A 14,489-nucleotide genomic window follows, 5' to 3' on the forward strand; every position below is an offset into this window, starting at 1 on the left:
ATCTTTAAATTGGAACTAGTTTGGTTCAATTTGGAATTTATTTGTAATCTCAAATTTCTAGTTAAACATCATATATGTGCAGCAGTTATTTTCTGCAGGACATGTCATTAGTAATTTGGGTATATCTTCCTCTATACAAAACATATTTTAGATTTTCTTTCTATTTTAGAAACTAGATTCACATATCTTTCATATGACACTAGTTTTGTTCAATTTGGTGCTCATTTTCTAGCTCAAAAATTCAGTTAAACATGACACATGTGTAACAGATTTTCTGTTGTTTTGCTAATTTCATACATGTGTGTTTCTACATTAGATTATATATATATTTACTCATGTAAACTCATTGTTTTTATCCTTATCAATCATACAACCATATCACAACTTGATAAATATGTAACGATAATTTAATTAGAATTGATCATCAAAAAAAAATCCTTTTTCTTGAATTTACACGTAACAATCAACGTGATTAATTTCACAGGGCAAGATTTATCCAAACAACAGAGATATCATCTCATTTGAACAAACTTACATTTCTTAGGAAAAGAAAAATACAGAATTTAGGATATTAATAATCATGAATAACTCAAATAATTATTTCCTCAAAGAATTTAGGGAAAAATGTGTCCAGGCCCCAAAAACTTAAACTTCATGTGCTGCAGCCCCTTCTAGTTTTCCCCATGTGGTTCAGCCCCTTGAAGTGTGACGTTTTGTGCTGCAGCCCCTTTTTAACAATTATTATATGCCAACTAAGCTAAAATCCCCAAAATAACCTTACCCCATCTCCTCAATCCTTCAAACCCAGTTCTCTCTCTCTCCCCCCCCTCTCTCTCCCCTCTCTCTCTTTAAAAACAAGGGTTTTATCAAGCTCGTCGCTCTGGCCCTCGCCCTCCTCGCCGTCGCCACCTCCGCCCAGGCTCCCAAGCCTCCCCCGAGTTCGTCGCCGCCTCCCCTCCTCTCCTCCGCCCGACCTCGTCGTGGTAGCTCGCCGTCGCTCCCCATCTCGCCCTCGACTACGCCGGAGTTCGTTGTGTGCCTGCCACTTTTGAACCCATAGTATGGTAGGCCGGAGGAGGATGACCAAGAGAAAAGAGTGCATGATGCTCAAAAAAAGTAAAAATGAAGGGACAGAATAGAACTAACATTGTGCAGATTAGAACTAACACTGTAGACAGAATAGAACTAACATTGTAGACAGAATAGAACTAACATTGTAGATAGAATAGAACTGTAGACAGAATAGAACTAACATTATAGACAGAATAGAACTAACATTGTAGACAGAATAGAACTGTAGACAGAACAGAACTAACATTATAGACAGAATAGCATATTCTTGTACTTTAACTTGGAACTAGATGCAACTTATGACTCTGTCTAGTTTCTGGTATTGGTTTATGATTCAACAAATGAGCATGCTCATATTCTTTACAGAAATTTACACCCTGTCATTAGATTGAAATAGAGCATTCTGGCTGTTTCGTCATTGGTTGACAATAACAGTATCAGTTTCTTAATGTGTTCCTCTGCCTGTTTAAGCTCTCGAGCTGGAGTTCTGGATTACTATAGACATGTAGTTCGTTTGCATATAAGTTTTAGTGGTTTGAAATTGACTACGTGGTTACAGTTTTCTATTTTGGAAATGGGAACGTATCGTAAATCATGCAGCATTTTGCTCCTTGGCAACATTTTGGCTGACTACTATTCTCAATTCTGTAAACAGGAACCATGCTTTGAAAATGGGCAAAAGCAGCAGGAAGACTCTACACAATTGTCACGAGTGTGAAGAATCTGCGAGACATGCCGGAATGCCTCAATCTTTACTTCGAATCCCTTCAACCAAGTTCGTGCCGCTTATTGAGTTTGTAATTTCTGGTGTTACCAACCACAATTATTTCTGTCCAGAATTGTCCAAAATACAATCACCCTATAAGAAAGTTGTTGGGTCAATTGCAAACTTGGTTGAAGGGATTCGAAGTAAAGATTGAGGCATTCTAGCATGTCTCGCAGATTCTTCACACTCGTGACAATTGTGTAGAGCCTTCCTGCTGCTTTTGCCCATTTTCAAAGCATGGTTCCTGTTTACAGAATTGAGAATAGTAGTCAGCCAAAATGTTGCCAAGGAGCAAAATGCTGCATGATTTACGATACGTTCCCATTTCCAAAATAGAAAACTGTAACCACGTAGTCAATTTCAAACCACTAAAACTTGTATGCAAACGAACTACATGTCTATAGTAATCCAGAAGTCCAGCTCGAGAGCTTAAACAGGCAGAGGAACACATTAAGAAACTGATACTGTTATTGTCAACCAATGACGAAACAGCCAGAATGCTCTATTTCAATCTAATGACAGGGTGTAAATTTCTGTAAAGAATATGAGCATGCTCATTTGTTGAATCATAAACCAATACCAGAAACTAGACAGAGTCATAAGTTGCATCTAGTTCCAAGTTAAAGTACAAGAATATGCTATTCTGTCTATAATGTTAGTTCTATTCTAGTTCTATTCTGTCTACAATGTTAGTTCTATTCTGTCTACAGTTCTATTCTGTCTACAATGTTAGTTCTATTCTGTCTACAATGTTAGTTCTATTCTGTCTACAGTGTTAGTTCTAATCTGCACAATGTTAGTTCTATTCTGTCTACAATGTTAGTTCTATTCTGTCTACAGTTCTATTCTGTCTACAATGTTAGTTAGTTCTATTCTGTCTACAATGTTAGTTCTATTCTGTCTACAGTGTTAGTTCTAATCTGCACAATGTTAGTTCTATTCTGTCCCCTTCATTTTTACTTTTCTTGAGCATCATGCACTCTTTTCTCTTGGTCATCCTCCTCCGGCCTACCATACTATGGGTTCAAAAGTGGCAGGCACAGCGACGAACTCCGGCGTAGTCGAGGGCGAGATGGGGAGCGACGGCGAGCTACCGCGACGAGGTCGGGCGGAGGAGAGGAGGGGAGGCGGCGACGAACTCGGGGGAGGCTTGGGAGCCTGGGCGGAGGTGGCGACGGCGAGGAGGGCGAGGGCCAGAGCGACGAGCTTAAGAAAACCCTTGTTTTTAAAGAGAGAGAGAGAGAGAGAGAGAGAGAGAGAGATGAGTTTGAAGGATTGAGGAGAGGGGATAATGTTATTTTGGGGATTTTAGCTTAGTTGGCATGTAATAATTGTTAAAAAGGGGCTGCAGCACAAAACGTCACACTTCAAGGGGCTGAACCACATGGGGGAAACTAGAAGGGGCTGCAGCACATGAAGTTTATGTTTTTGGGGCCTGGACACATTTTTCCCTAAAAAAAAACCTAGAATGTAATTATCGGGTACACCCTAATCTGGGCTCTGCTAAATGGTCGGGGTTCCCAACCCCGACCATTTTGCAGACCCCATTCCAGCCCACATTTACTTGGAAAACTCATACTTCCTGTAGTACAAAATGTAATCACAAATAACACATGCTAAAATGCAATCATACTCCTGTTATCAATTCACAATACAATCACAAACACAAATATAATACGTACAATTCATATTCGCAAACTTAACATTATATCAAATCCATCGCAACACAAACAACATATCAAGTCCAAATTGCAACTCAAACGCAAACATCCTATCAAGTGCATCGAAACTTAACAAATTTCAACAATGCCCTTTCCCCTCCCTCTTCCTCTCCCTCTCCCTCTCCCTCTCCCTCTTCTTCCTCTCCCCCTTCCTCGATCACCTTCGACGTGAGCTCGGATAAGTTCCTCGTCCGGTTGTGTGTGAAGTTGGGAGTGCATGTTATCCGCGTCGTCTCGAACCTCCTGTGAACATTCGGCCTGAGTCTGCTGTGAGCCGCCAGCTTCATCATGCGCACAGCTTGATCCCGCCCCCGTGTGATCTCGTCGACGTCGCCGCCCATACTCAATTGGTCGCTCCTCCCGTCCATCACGGCTTGCATGACGCGTCCTCTGAAGAGCCGACCGTATCTTTTTTATCATTCGAAGGAACATGTTCCTCGGCTCCTGCTCGGTAGTCGTGCGCAATGCGTCATGTGCCATTCCGGAAAGCTCTTCGAGCTCTTGTACCTATAAAATAAAAACCGAAAGAAAATTATTATCAAGTGGATGGTGAGAAAATAAAACTCAGAAAATAATTGTATATTTTTCTTATACACTTACCAACTCTCTCTCGACTGGGCCTCTTGGTATGTACTCCTTCGGGGCTTTGTTTTCCTGAAATATCCACCGGCGAGTAATCCCCCAATACCACCGTAGGTACACACCTAGGTCAGGTGCATCAGCCCTCTCCATCACTACCTGTTCCTCCCTTAAAACCCACCTATGGATGTAATTTTGGCGAATTATTTGCCAATTAGCACGATGTGCACCTTTTCTTGGATCTCTCTCTATTCTCTCCACAGGCGCTGGAATATGTTGCCGTAGTCCAAATTGTCGAAGCACACGGTCAGGCAAGTGCATTTCGACAATCTCAAAGCATATAAGGGGGACGCGAGCACGCCATACATCCTCACCTTCTCGGCAAATATCCGGTAGTGACTCCAACACTAGCTCGTAGGGCATCCATTTGACCTATAAAGAAGATATTATGAGATATTGAATGAATATATTTAGATATTGGTAACAATTGGTCGCATAATTGAATATATTTAGATATTATAATTTTTATACCTGTTCATCCTCCATCTGATCAAGCTCATTTCTGTAAAAGTTTTCATGCCCCTTTGGAGAGGTTTGCCAAGATCTGGACACATTCCATCTATTTTATATACAACGGGTTAGTATATATTGAAATAAAGCACTAAAATTACATGCATCTTAATAATACCTGCAGCCTAACGGAATATGCCCATCGAGAGCGCGGGCCTCCCTCAAATCAGGTGTTCCCATATGCAATCGCTCCCATGACCATATCTGCAGCAAAGTGAGGCAGCCCTTCAATTCTTTATTTTGTACGAGTGCTATTTTCGTCATCTCTCTATACAAGTAGGCTAACACTGCACTCCCCCAAGATAACTCTCCACACTCTTCTAGGTCCCCAAGAAGCGGTAACCATCTCACGTGCACGGAATCCTTAGTGGAATCCGGAAACAGAATAGTACCGATCATATGTAAAATATATGCACGGGCATAGCGCTTAATGATCTCATCAGTCGCATCGATCGGTACATTCTGAAAGTTATTCCTTAACCATTCGAGTTTGATCTTTCCCCCCTTCATTGTAGGAGTGTGACCCAACAATTCTTCACACGTAGTGCCATAGTGGAAGTCATCGGTGCCCGTCACTGCATCACCATCTACTCTGAGGCCAAGTATAACCCCAACATCCTGTAAGGTAATCGTCGCCTCTCCTTGGCGCAGATGGAAAGTATTTGTCTCGGGCCTCCATCGTTCAACCAATGCCGTCAAAAGTGCCCAATCAAGTCTTACCCATTTAATTTGTGAACACTCAAAAAAGCCGGCTTGACGCACATAATATTGTATCTGTGGATCCGTCAACTCCCAGCTAGAATGTGCACGGGTATGATCGACAATAGTAATACTCGGGGCCTGCATGTAGTAAACAGTGCAAATGTTCAGTAACAATCAACTACATTGAAATTTATATATAATTGAAAATAATAAAATTGCACTTTACCTCCCCAGCGTCTATCTTCGCGGATCGGTGGCGCTCTTGGTCATAAAGAACATCACGTGTCAATGGACCCGCCTCCATAACTGAAATATCTGCACATATAACGATGATACATTAATTGATCTATAATTGAGTTAGAAAAAAATTGATTTTACTATAAGCATTGATTTATAAGCATTGTTTGACTATAAGCATTGATTTTACTATAAGCATTGATTTACAAATGTATAAAATTGTACCCATTAATTGCTATCTATTTGGATTGGTCGGGCAATGAGATCTTCTATGCCCGGCTTGTCTGCAATATCCACATCTATTTTTTTTCGGAGCTCCTTCCCGGCCTTCATCCATAGTACCTTTTAAGCGTACTGATCGTGGGCGTCCGGCTTGTCTCTTATAGCTTGGAGGCACCACATGCGGCCCGTTATAGTGTGGCCAATAACGACTATCATGTACGGGGTGGAAACACTGCTTATATGCCTCTCTATAGTTGCTTGATTGATACCACTCAGAAGCGTATGTGTAATACGAAATATTTGCACCCCCCGATTGCTTGGACGTAACCGCTATGACATGTGGACAAGGCAATTTTTGCAATTCTGGTATGTTACAGGTGCATGTGCAATGTGCACCTCCCAAATTGACGGTGTAATTGTGACCATGTTTGTCTGTAACCTCCCATTCATCTACAGCAAATCTAACAATCTTCGTGCCTCTCGCCTGCTTAACTCGAGCCTCTAAAATCGCCTCATTTTTTGGTGTCAAGAACGAGGCCCACATTGCTCCATCCTCTCGCCGCTTGACAAAATAGTAATTGAGCCTATAAAATGTCCTCGCAACCAACGCCTGTATGGGCATTGCCCGAGCCCCCTTAAGTACCCCGTTGAAGCTTTCAGAACAATTGGTTGTCATCATGCAGAACCGATTCCCTCCATCTTTACTGAGTGCCCACCGGTCGACGTAATCACTGCCCAGACTTCTCTCAATCCAATCATGTGCAGCTTGAGATGTTGCCTTGATTTGATCGCGTATCCGATCATACACATATGTTTCCGGCGTACAACCCGCTTGCCACAGAAGGTTTTGTAAATGAATCTGACTAAAGCTCTTTTTGAAGTTAGCTCTAATGTGTCGTAAGCAATAGCGATGATGGTGATGAGAGCCAAATCTCCTCCACAATGCTTTTGGAATACCTTTCATCCTATCAGATATGAAAGTAATTTTTCTAGGAGGCAACACATTAAAAATATATAATTGAATGCAAGAAAAAAACCACTCCCAATTTTCACTGTTCTCGACCTCCACAACGGCGAAGGCCAAAGGAAATAAGCCACCATCTGCATCAACTCCTGTAGCAACAAGCAGTACACCCTTGTATTTACCGTATAAGTGTGTGCCATCAATGCTAAGAATAGGCCGACAAAATTTAAACCCCTCAATAGAAGGCCCAAATACCCAAAAAACGGAGGTGAATTGATGAACTCCCGGATCGATCTCTTTGGTTATGAGTTTGTATTCAGATCCAGGATTACTTCTTTTGATCGCATCAAGATATTGAGCTAGTGTCGCGTAAGACTTGTCCCAATCACCAAATATTTTTGTCATCGCAATTCTTCTTGCATTCCATGCTTTAATATACGAGATTTTAATGAACTTGGTATCAAGCACTTTCTCAATTATATTATCGGGCGTTAGATCAAGCTTCTTCCTTAATTTTGGCATAATCAACCGCGCTATGTAAGAGGCAGATGCACCACTGTGATCTTGCTCTAATATTGGATTGACACATGTGTGAACACCGCAGTATTCACTGATCCTAAATTGAAAATTGTGTTTCTTTCCTGCAAATGCATATAACTTCCAAGGACATGAGTAATCAGCTTCATTTCCCTCGGTCAGACCTGTTCTTTGTGTGTTCATAAAACATATTGCATCATAACTTGTGCGATTGCTTTTAACTTGCTTGAACTTGAAATTCTTTTCGAAAGAGTATTCACGAATAGCATCAACCAATTGGTCTTTAGTCTCGAATAAATCACCAACTTTAAAGGGGGCGTCATCATCTCCTCTACGAGTTGAACTTTCACCGATGCACATATCTTTTACTGTGGAAGAACGAATCCACTCATCATCTTCAAACTCGTCGGGGGGTGGTTCTTCATACTCAACGTAGTCATTATTAACGTAAGCCTCATCAGGCCATTCCGGATTATCTTCGACATCTTGGGTAACAAATTGCATACTATCAACTGGTGCACTATATTGTTCTTCACCTCCCGAGTCATTGCTTCTTTCATCCTCTTCGATTGATGCCCTACTTAACGGCCCCATATTTCCATAAGAGACTTCGTTATTCATGACATTTGACGTTCCACCGAATTGAGCCCGCTCCATTTCATTCGAAGAAGAAAGAAACCCATCGGAATTAACTCTCATATCTAACATGCGTGAGAATTCTCCTGGAGGTTTGAATATTTGGCACGGATTATGTGGTAACTTTTCAATAAACAATTCTACCGTTTGTTGCGACTTGCCCAATTTAAACATAATACTCATATGATAATCGTTCGAGATCTCCACTGCGGATGTTCTATCAATAGCTATGGGCCAATTGCATATAATTTTCAGTCGGTATTCTCGTGGGTCAATTTCCGTAACTCGGTGTAATTCCATAACCAAGTCGTAGTAACTATATGATTCCGAGATCATTAATGGCGTCGTTACCCCTCCGACGTACATTGGCATATTATTCATCCCATAATTAATTTGCCCACCATAAGAACAAACAATAAACATCATATTGTTCAACCTATTCAAAAGAAAATTATATCATTTAAATATAAAAAATTAAATTAATATGCAAATAATCTCACATAATTTCAACCAAAAACCCTAATTCCCAAATTGTAAATCCTAAACCCTAAAATTGAACAATTGAACATTATATGCCCTAAAAGTTAATTACATCGATAATAATCATCATACAAACGAATTTCACAGATAAATCTAGCCCACGAAATTCATTTATGAATGAAAACCCTAGCAAATTATTTTTAAGAAAAAAATCCTACATTTCTACAAGTTAAAAGAGGAGAGGAGTAGAAGAAATTACCAATATACGTTTAAGATAACTTTTGATTTGAAGTTCCGCCGAAGAAACGAGCTCAAAATTGAGATCTGAAGCTGGTTTTGGGAGAACAGACGTAAGAGAGAGAAGAGAGAGGCGGAGAAATGAGATGGGATCGGGGAAAGGGGGTTGCGGTGGCTTTTATACGGTGGTGGGGACCCAGAATAAGTAGTCGGGTTTCCCAAACCCGACTACTTTCGGGGTTGGCCCCCGACCAATTAAAAATGAGCTTCGAAATGGTCGGGGTTCCCAACCCCGACCATTTCGTCCCTGGCTAACCCAGCGCTGGCTGGGCTCTGCTAAATGGTCGGGGGTGCTTTTATTTACTGAAATCGACCGGTTTTCTCGCCACGTCAGCGTCGTGGCGAGAAAGCTGGTCGATTAATTTTTAATCGTCTTCGTAAACAGTCGGGGTTGGCAACCCCGACTGTTTAGTTCAGCTCGAAATAGGTCTCTTACGAAATGGTCGGGGTTCCCAACCCCGACCATTTAGTTAACCTCTTAACAGGCGATGGACTAAACAGTCGGGGTTGCCAACCCCGACTGTTTACGAAGACGATTAAAAATTAATCGACCAGCTTTCTCGCCACGACGCTGACGTGGCGAGAAAACCGGTCGATTTCAGTAAATAAAAGGATACACAGTCGATTTTGATAATAAAAAATTAAAATCAGGCTACAGTGAAAATTTGTTCTTGTTTTTATCTCGTGCTACAGTTCTCCGTTTGAAGCTACAGTGCTTCATAAAATAATGTTCTGCTACAGAAATATATACACAGCAAAAAAAGAAAAACGTTATAGTATATAATATGTATATATGTTGTGTATTTTAGCCATAACTTTCTTATCCGATCTCGGAATAAGGTAAATTAAGATTTGTTGAAAAGCTGTCGAAGAGACCTATAACTTTGGTGTTTTGAGTTTTTCTATATTTTATCGTTATCAGTGTGTAAAATACAAAATCCTTAAACTAGTCATTTCACCGGATTTGTATTTGCACTCGTATTTTCACATATATACATTGAATTGATCTCAAATCAATTTTCAACATACTCAAATATCAAAATATGATATTTATCATTATATAATATTATTATTATTATTATTTATCATAAAATATTCTAATTTACGGGGTTTTACAAGATAGTAGAGTTCTCCTCAAGAGTGGGGAGCGGAGACGTAGGTCGGAAGGACCGAACTCCGTGATCATTTTCTTGTGTTTGCATTGGTTATTTGCCTACTATATTATTTATATTGTTTCATGTCTATTTCACCCCTGTGTTAATTACATATCCTTGTACATATAAGTTGTTGAATATCATACTTGCTAGGATATTTGTTAATAAGTTTTTAATTGACATTAAATCGGATTAGATTAGTACATTACCCTATTCATCCCCTCTAGGGTAATTTCATGTACATGGGTAAATTTTTTTTTCTTCTTTTCCTTCATCAATGCTTTTCATATTTACTACTTGCGCCCACTTCTTAACTTAATTAATGTGTCAAAATGACAGTAGGGAATTCTTTACGAAATTGTTAAGCTCAAAACTACACACCTCATAAACTATAAGCAAACAAGTGTTAGTTCCTAAAGAGTCTAATGTAGCTTCTGCAATGAGAACTTTTCTAGGAACTAAAGGCATTAATTAGCAGTATAAATCAATTTGATCAGAAAAGACCCATAAGTAGTTTGTAATTTGCATAAAGCATCCTAAAATTTTTAAAAATTATAAACAACAACTTAAATATTAAAAATTCACGAAAAACCATGAGAATTTCAAACCCTCAATAATAATATACTAACTCATAAATAGTTTGTAATTTGCATAAAGCAACCTAAAGTTTTAAAAAATAACAAAAAAACCCTCAAAATCGAAGATTTATAGAAAAACATGAGAATTTAAAAACAGTTATTCACATCACATGTTTCTAATATCATTTAATAAATATGAAAAATATTTTTTTTGTGAGATTAACTTTTATTCTCATTGAAACAGAAAAATATTAATGTTGGAATCTTTTAAAAATTTTAATGAAACAACCTCAAAACTAAAAGGCATCCATTGACTCTCACTAGCTAAATTTTGTTAAAAAAACTATGTATTTACGTTAATCATAGTTTTACTAAAAGTTTTTTTAACATATTCACAATAGCTTTTCTCTTTGAATAAAATATTTGGTTCTATAGTTAGATATTTGATAAATGAGGGGTATTTTTTTGGGAGAAATTGTGGTTCATACTTTTAGGATTTTTTTAATATTAAAACTTGAAGTGGGTTTACTGAGAAACCCAAAACGGAAGGAGGATTTTGTGAAATTTTAAAGTTGAGGAGGGCTATCAGAGAAATGTCCAAACTTAAGGGCTTTTTGTAAATTTACCCTTAAAACAACTACAAACTCTAATCACATTGGTTTTGATTATAGATTTTTTCAATAAGTAAAATAGTTTTTTCCCCTAAGGGGCTGCTTGGTTACTTTGATGCCACAAGGATTCTAATGGATTTTGTCTAAAAGTGATCCCCTCAACAAAATCATATCGGATCAAAAATCTGTAGAGCCTATTCTTTGTTTGTTTACGCGGATGTGAGTAGTTGAACAGTGTCCATCATGTTAAATTTTTGGGTTGTCAATAATCACAGGCAAAGAGAAAGGATTTTGAGAGGATTTCTGGTATATGTTTCCCGGACCTATTTAAAATTTATGAATATAATACAATGTATGCTTATTAAATTCCATCTTATACTACTTTAAGTTAGACATGGCCACAACCCAGGTTCATTAAGCAAAGCTTTTTGGGGAGCTGCCCAAACTTGGACTGGAAGCTCGACATGCCGGGCCTGAGCTTTTTCCATGCTAGTCTTGGCTCTTTGATTTTGGGTTTCAAAGCTACCAAAATTCTATTTGGAAGTCTAGCCCAACATGTTTCGGGCTAGGCCCAAACTGCCCAAACTACCTACTTAAGTGTGAGTTGAATTCATGTTTATAAAATTAACGGTTTGGTTTTTAATTAGGCCTTAATTTTTAACCATTATTTTAATTACTTTTATGAGAATATAGCAAGTAATTATTTAAGTATGGTTCAAATGACCAATAAAGGTCAACAAAGTTTTTATATATTATAATACGACACGATTAAAAAATAGTTTACACGCGATGGAGGCTACCTAGAAAGCGAGAATGCAAGGATGAACTTGTAGATACGGATTAACATAACATGAGAGATAAATTCAACCATGAGATGTTTGGAACTTGCTTTCATTCAGAAAAAAAGTAAAGACTATTAAGATGGCTTCACTATATGCAACGAAGCCAACAAACACACGATCAAGAGAGATAATTAAAGATGATCTTAACTTAAGTAATGAATTAGAAACACAAAAAAATTGTCATATATATATATATATATATATATATATATATATAATTAACATTTGTTCTCATTAACATTTATTCTCATTTAAATTACTTGTAAAGTTAGATGTGAAGATAAAAAATGAATGAGCCCAAGGAAAGACATAGCACGAGAAGTCCAGATCCAGCATGATGTTACAATTAACGTAAATGATGAAGACACCACTCCAGAATTACCTTAGAAAAAGATAAAAGTAAAAAAAGCTTGATCTTGACTCAATAAAGAACGAAACAGAAAGAATAAAAGACAATATTTTCTTAATATTTTATAGAATAGCCTAATTTTTTGAGAAAAATTAGGAATATTTGCAGGAGATATTCATAGTTTTTAAATATTTTATATACTTATTTTGTGGACACTTTTATTATATAAAATTATACTAGAGTTAGCATTAATGTTTAGTTTATGATTTTGAATGAAGTCTATCAATGATTAGGAATAAAATCCATATTCTCTTTTGTGCAATTTTAGTCACTTCTAATCATTTGTTTAGGCTTATTGGCTTTAACTATTCTCTTGCTATTATAATGCTATTTTTCAAGTATTTTTTATTCTTGCAACATTATACTTACTTAGGTAAAGTTTCATGTCATGTCAATCCGAATAACATGAATATTCAAATTGGCTCCAAGTTGGTTTCATCTCAATTCAATTATCAACATGAAACTTAAAATTGGGTGTAGCCTATCCAAACAAACATTAAAGAAAACAAGTAATCACAATATTAAATTTTAGAGACATAAGTGAGACAAAACTATCAAATTGAAATCGAAGAACAAATTTTAGTAAGGAAATAAACTAAAAATAAATAATTATAATATTTAATCACGTGCAATGCACCTGCATAAAAACTAGTTTGTTAAATATTTAAGTTTCTTATTTCATAAATTAATTAAAAAATTAATTGATTAATATTGAAATTATTTAATTAATTTCTTATTTTTGAGATTCGCTGTAGATTGATAAAGAGGATTCGAGGGTATTTTGGTCTTCTGGCCTAAACAATGAAAACTCTTTGTACGTAGGGAAAAAAACAAGTGGGAATTTTCCAACTTATTAATTTTCACCCAGAGGGCTGTTTGGTTGCACACTTTTTGAGAAAACTTTTCTCAAAACATCTGACAATGACAAATTTGTAATTTGTTTGGTTGCACACTTTTTGAGAAAACTTTTCTCAAAACATCTGACAATGACAAATTTGTAATTAAAAGCTTTCCAGAGATTTATGTAAATTGTGTTTGGTTCAACAAAAAATTTACAGAAATATTTTCTATAAAATATCAAAACCTACCAAATTTTACAAAAACAATTTCCTCTCAAAATGAGAGGAAATCACCAGAAATCTGATACATACCATATTTAATTAAAAACCTACCAAATCTTGTTATTTTCTATAAAGTTATGAGCTATTTTCTTGTTTTGAACCAAACAAGCAAAGTACAAAAAACAAGAAAATTGGTACTTTTTTATTTCTCAAAATTTTTCCTATAATTTTTTTTAAGAAATACAAGGAAATTATAATTTAGGTGAAAAACATTTCCTATAATTTCTAGAAATTGAAGCAAACACCCACTAGGTGTAAATAAAACAACCCAAGGTCCCTTTTAGTGCACCGCGGTACAGCTGATTATGAGCGTGAATCTTTAAAGCAACAGAACTCCCTCCCGACCCCACTCCTCACTTGCTCTTTCCCTCTTCGATACGGCTCCCCGATAGGTCATAGACCCTCTGCTCTCGTCTTGCCTTCTCCTCGAGAGTAAAATAACAAAATAAGTTTTAACGAGTTAATAAGAAAATCGACGTCGGTGAACGTGATGCTCGCCGTGCACGAGAAGAAGACCACCGCCACCGACATCTACCGCCCCCTCCGGAACTACATCGCCCTCAACTACTCCGAGCGCGACGCCCAATCCGCCGAGGACGATCTCGAATCGATCCGCAATCTCCGATCCGAGCTCGAGAGCCCCGCCTCCTCAACCCCCGATCTCCGCCGCGATCAGCTCCACTCCTACTTCAAAGCCCTAACCCTAATCGAGCCCCGGTTCCCAACCGTAGCCTCGTCCCTCTCCTTCACCTGGTACGACGCGTTTAAACCTAATAAGAAGGCGACGCTGTCGTCGATCCAGTTTGAAAAAGCTGCGATCTTGTTCAATCTGGGCGCGGTTTACAGCCAGATTGCGTTGTCGGCGGATAGGGGGAAAGGGGAGGGCATTAAGGTGGCGTGTAATGCGTTTCAGGCTGCGGCAGGGGCATTTGGGTTGTTGAAGGAGACGGCGAGTCTGAAGGTGGCGGCAGCGGGGGGAGGGACGGTGGATG

The 14,489-nt window shown here is 38.2% G+C and overlaps 2 protein-coding genes across 2 annotated transcripts in view; one reads left to right on the forward strand and one right to left on the reverse strand.

Annotated features, from left to right (window-relative positions):
- On the reverse strand, positions 3,628 to 8,026 carry LOC109826585. Its single transcript, XM_020393613.1, has 6 exons — positions 7,003 to 8,026; positions 5,636 to 5,715; positions 4,826 to 5,547; positions 4,669 to 4,756; positions 4,159 to 4,569; positions 3,628 to 4,065 (listed from the first exon to the last, which is right to left on the reverse strand). The coding sequence occupies exons 1-6, from the start codon at positions 8,024 to 8,026 to the stop codon at positions 3,628 to 3,630; spliced, it is 2,763 nt and encodes a 920-aa protein (XP_020249202.1).
- LOC109826365 (ALG-2 interacting protein X) overlaps positions 13,975 to 14,489 on the forward strand; it is an 18,183-nt gene continuing 17,668 nt past the window's right edge. Inside the window, exon 1 of the mRNA XM_020393391.1 lies at positions 13,975 to 14,482. Coding sequence (XP_020248980.1) covers positions 13,988 to 14,482 — 495 coding nt within the window. The 5' untranslated portion in view covers positions 13,975 to 13,987. The remainder of the gene's footprint in view (positions 14,483 to 14,489) is intronic.

This window comes from Asparagus officinalis, chromosome 10 (genome assembly GCF_001876935.1).
Source record: "Asparagus officinalis chromosome 10, Aspof.V1, whole genome shotgun sequence".
NCBI classification, from domain to species: Eukaryota; Viridiplantae; Streptophyta; class Magnoliopsida; order Asparagales; family Asparagaceae; genus Asparagus; species Asparagus officinalis.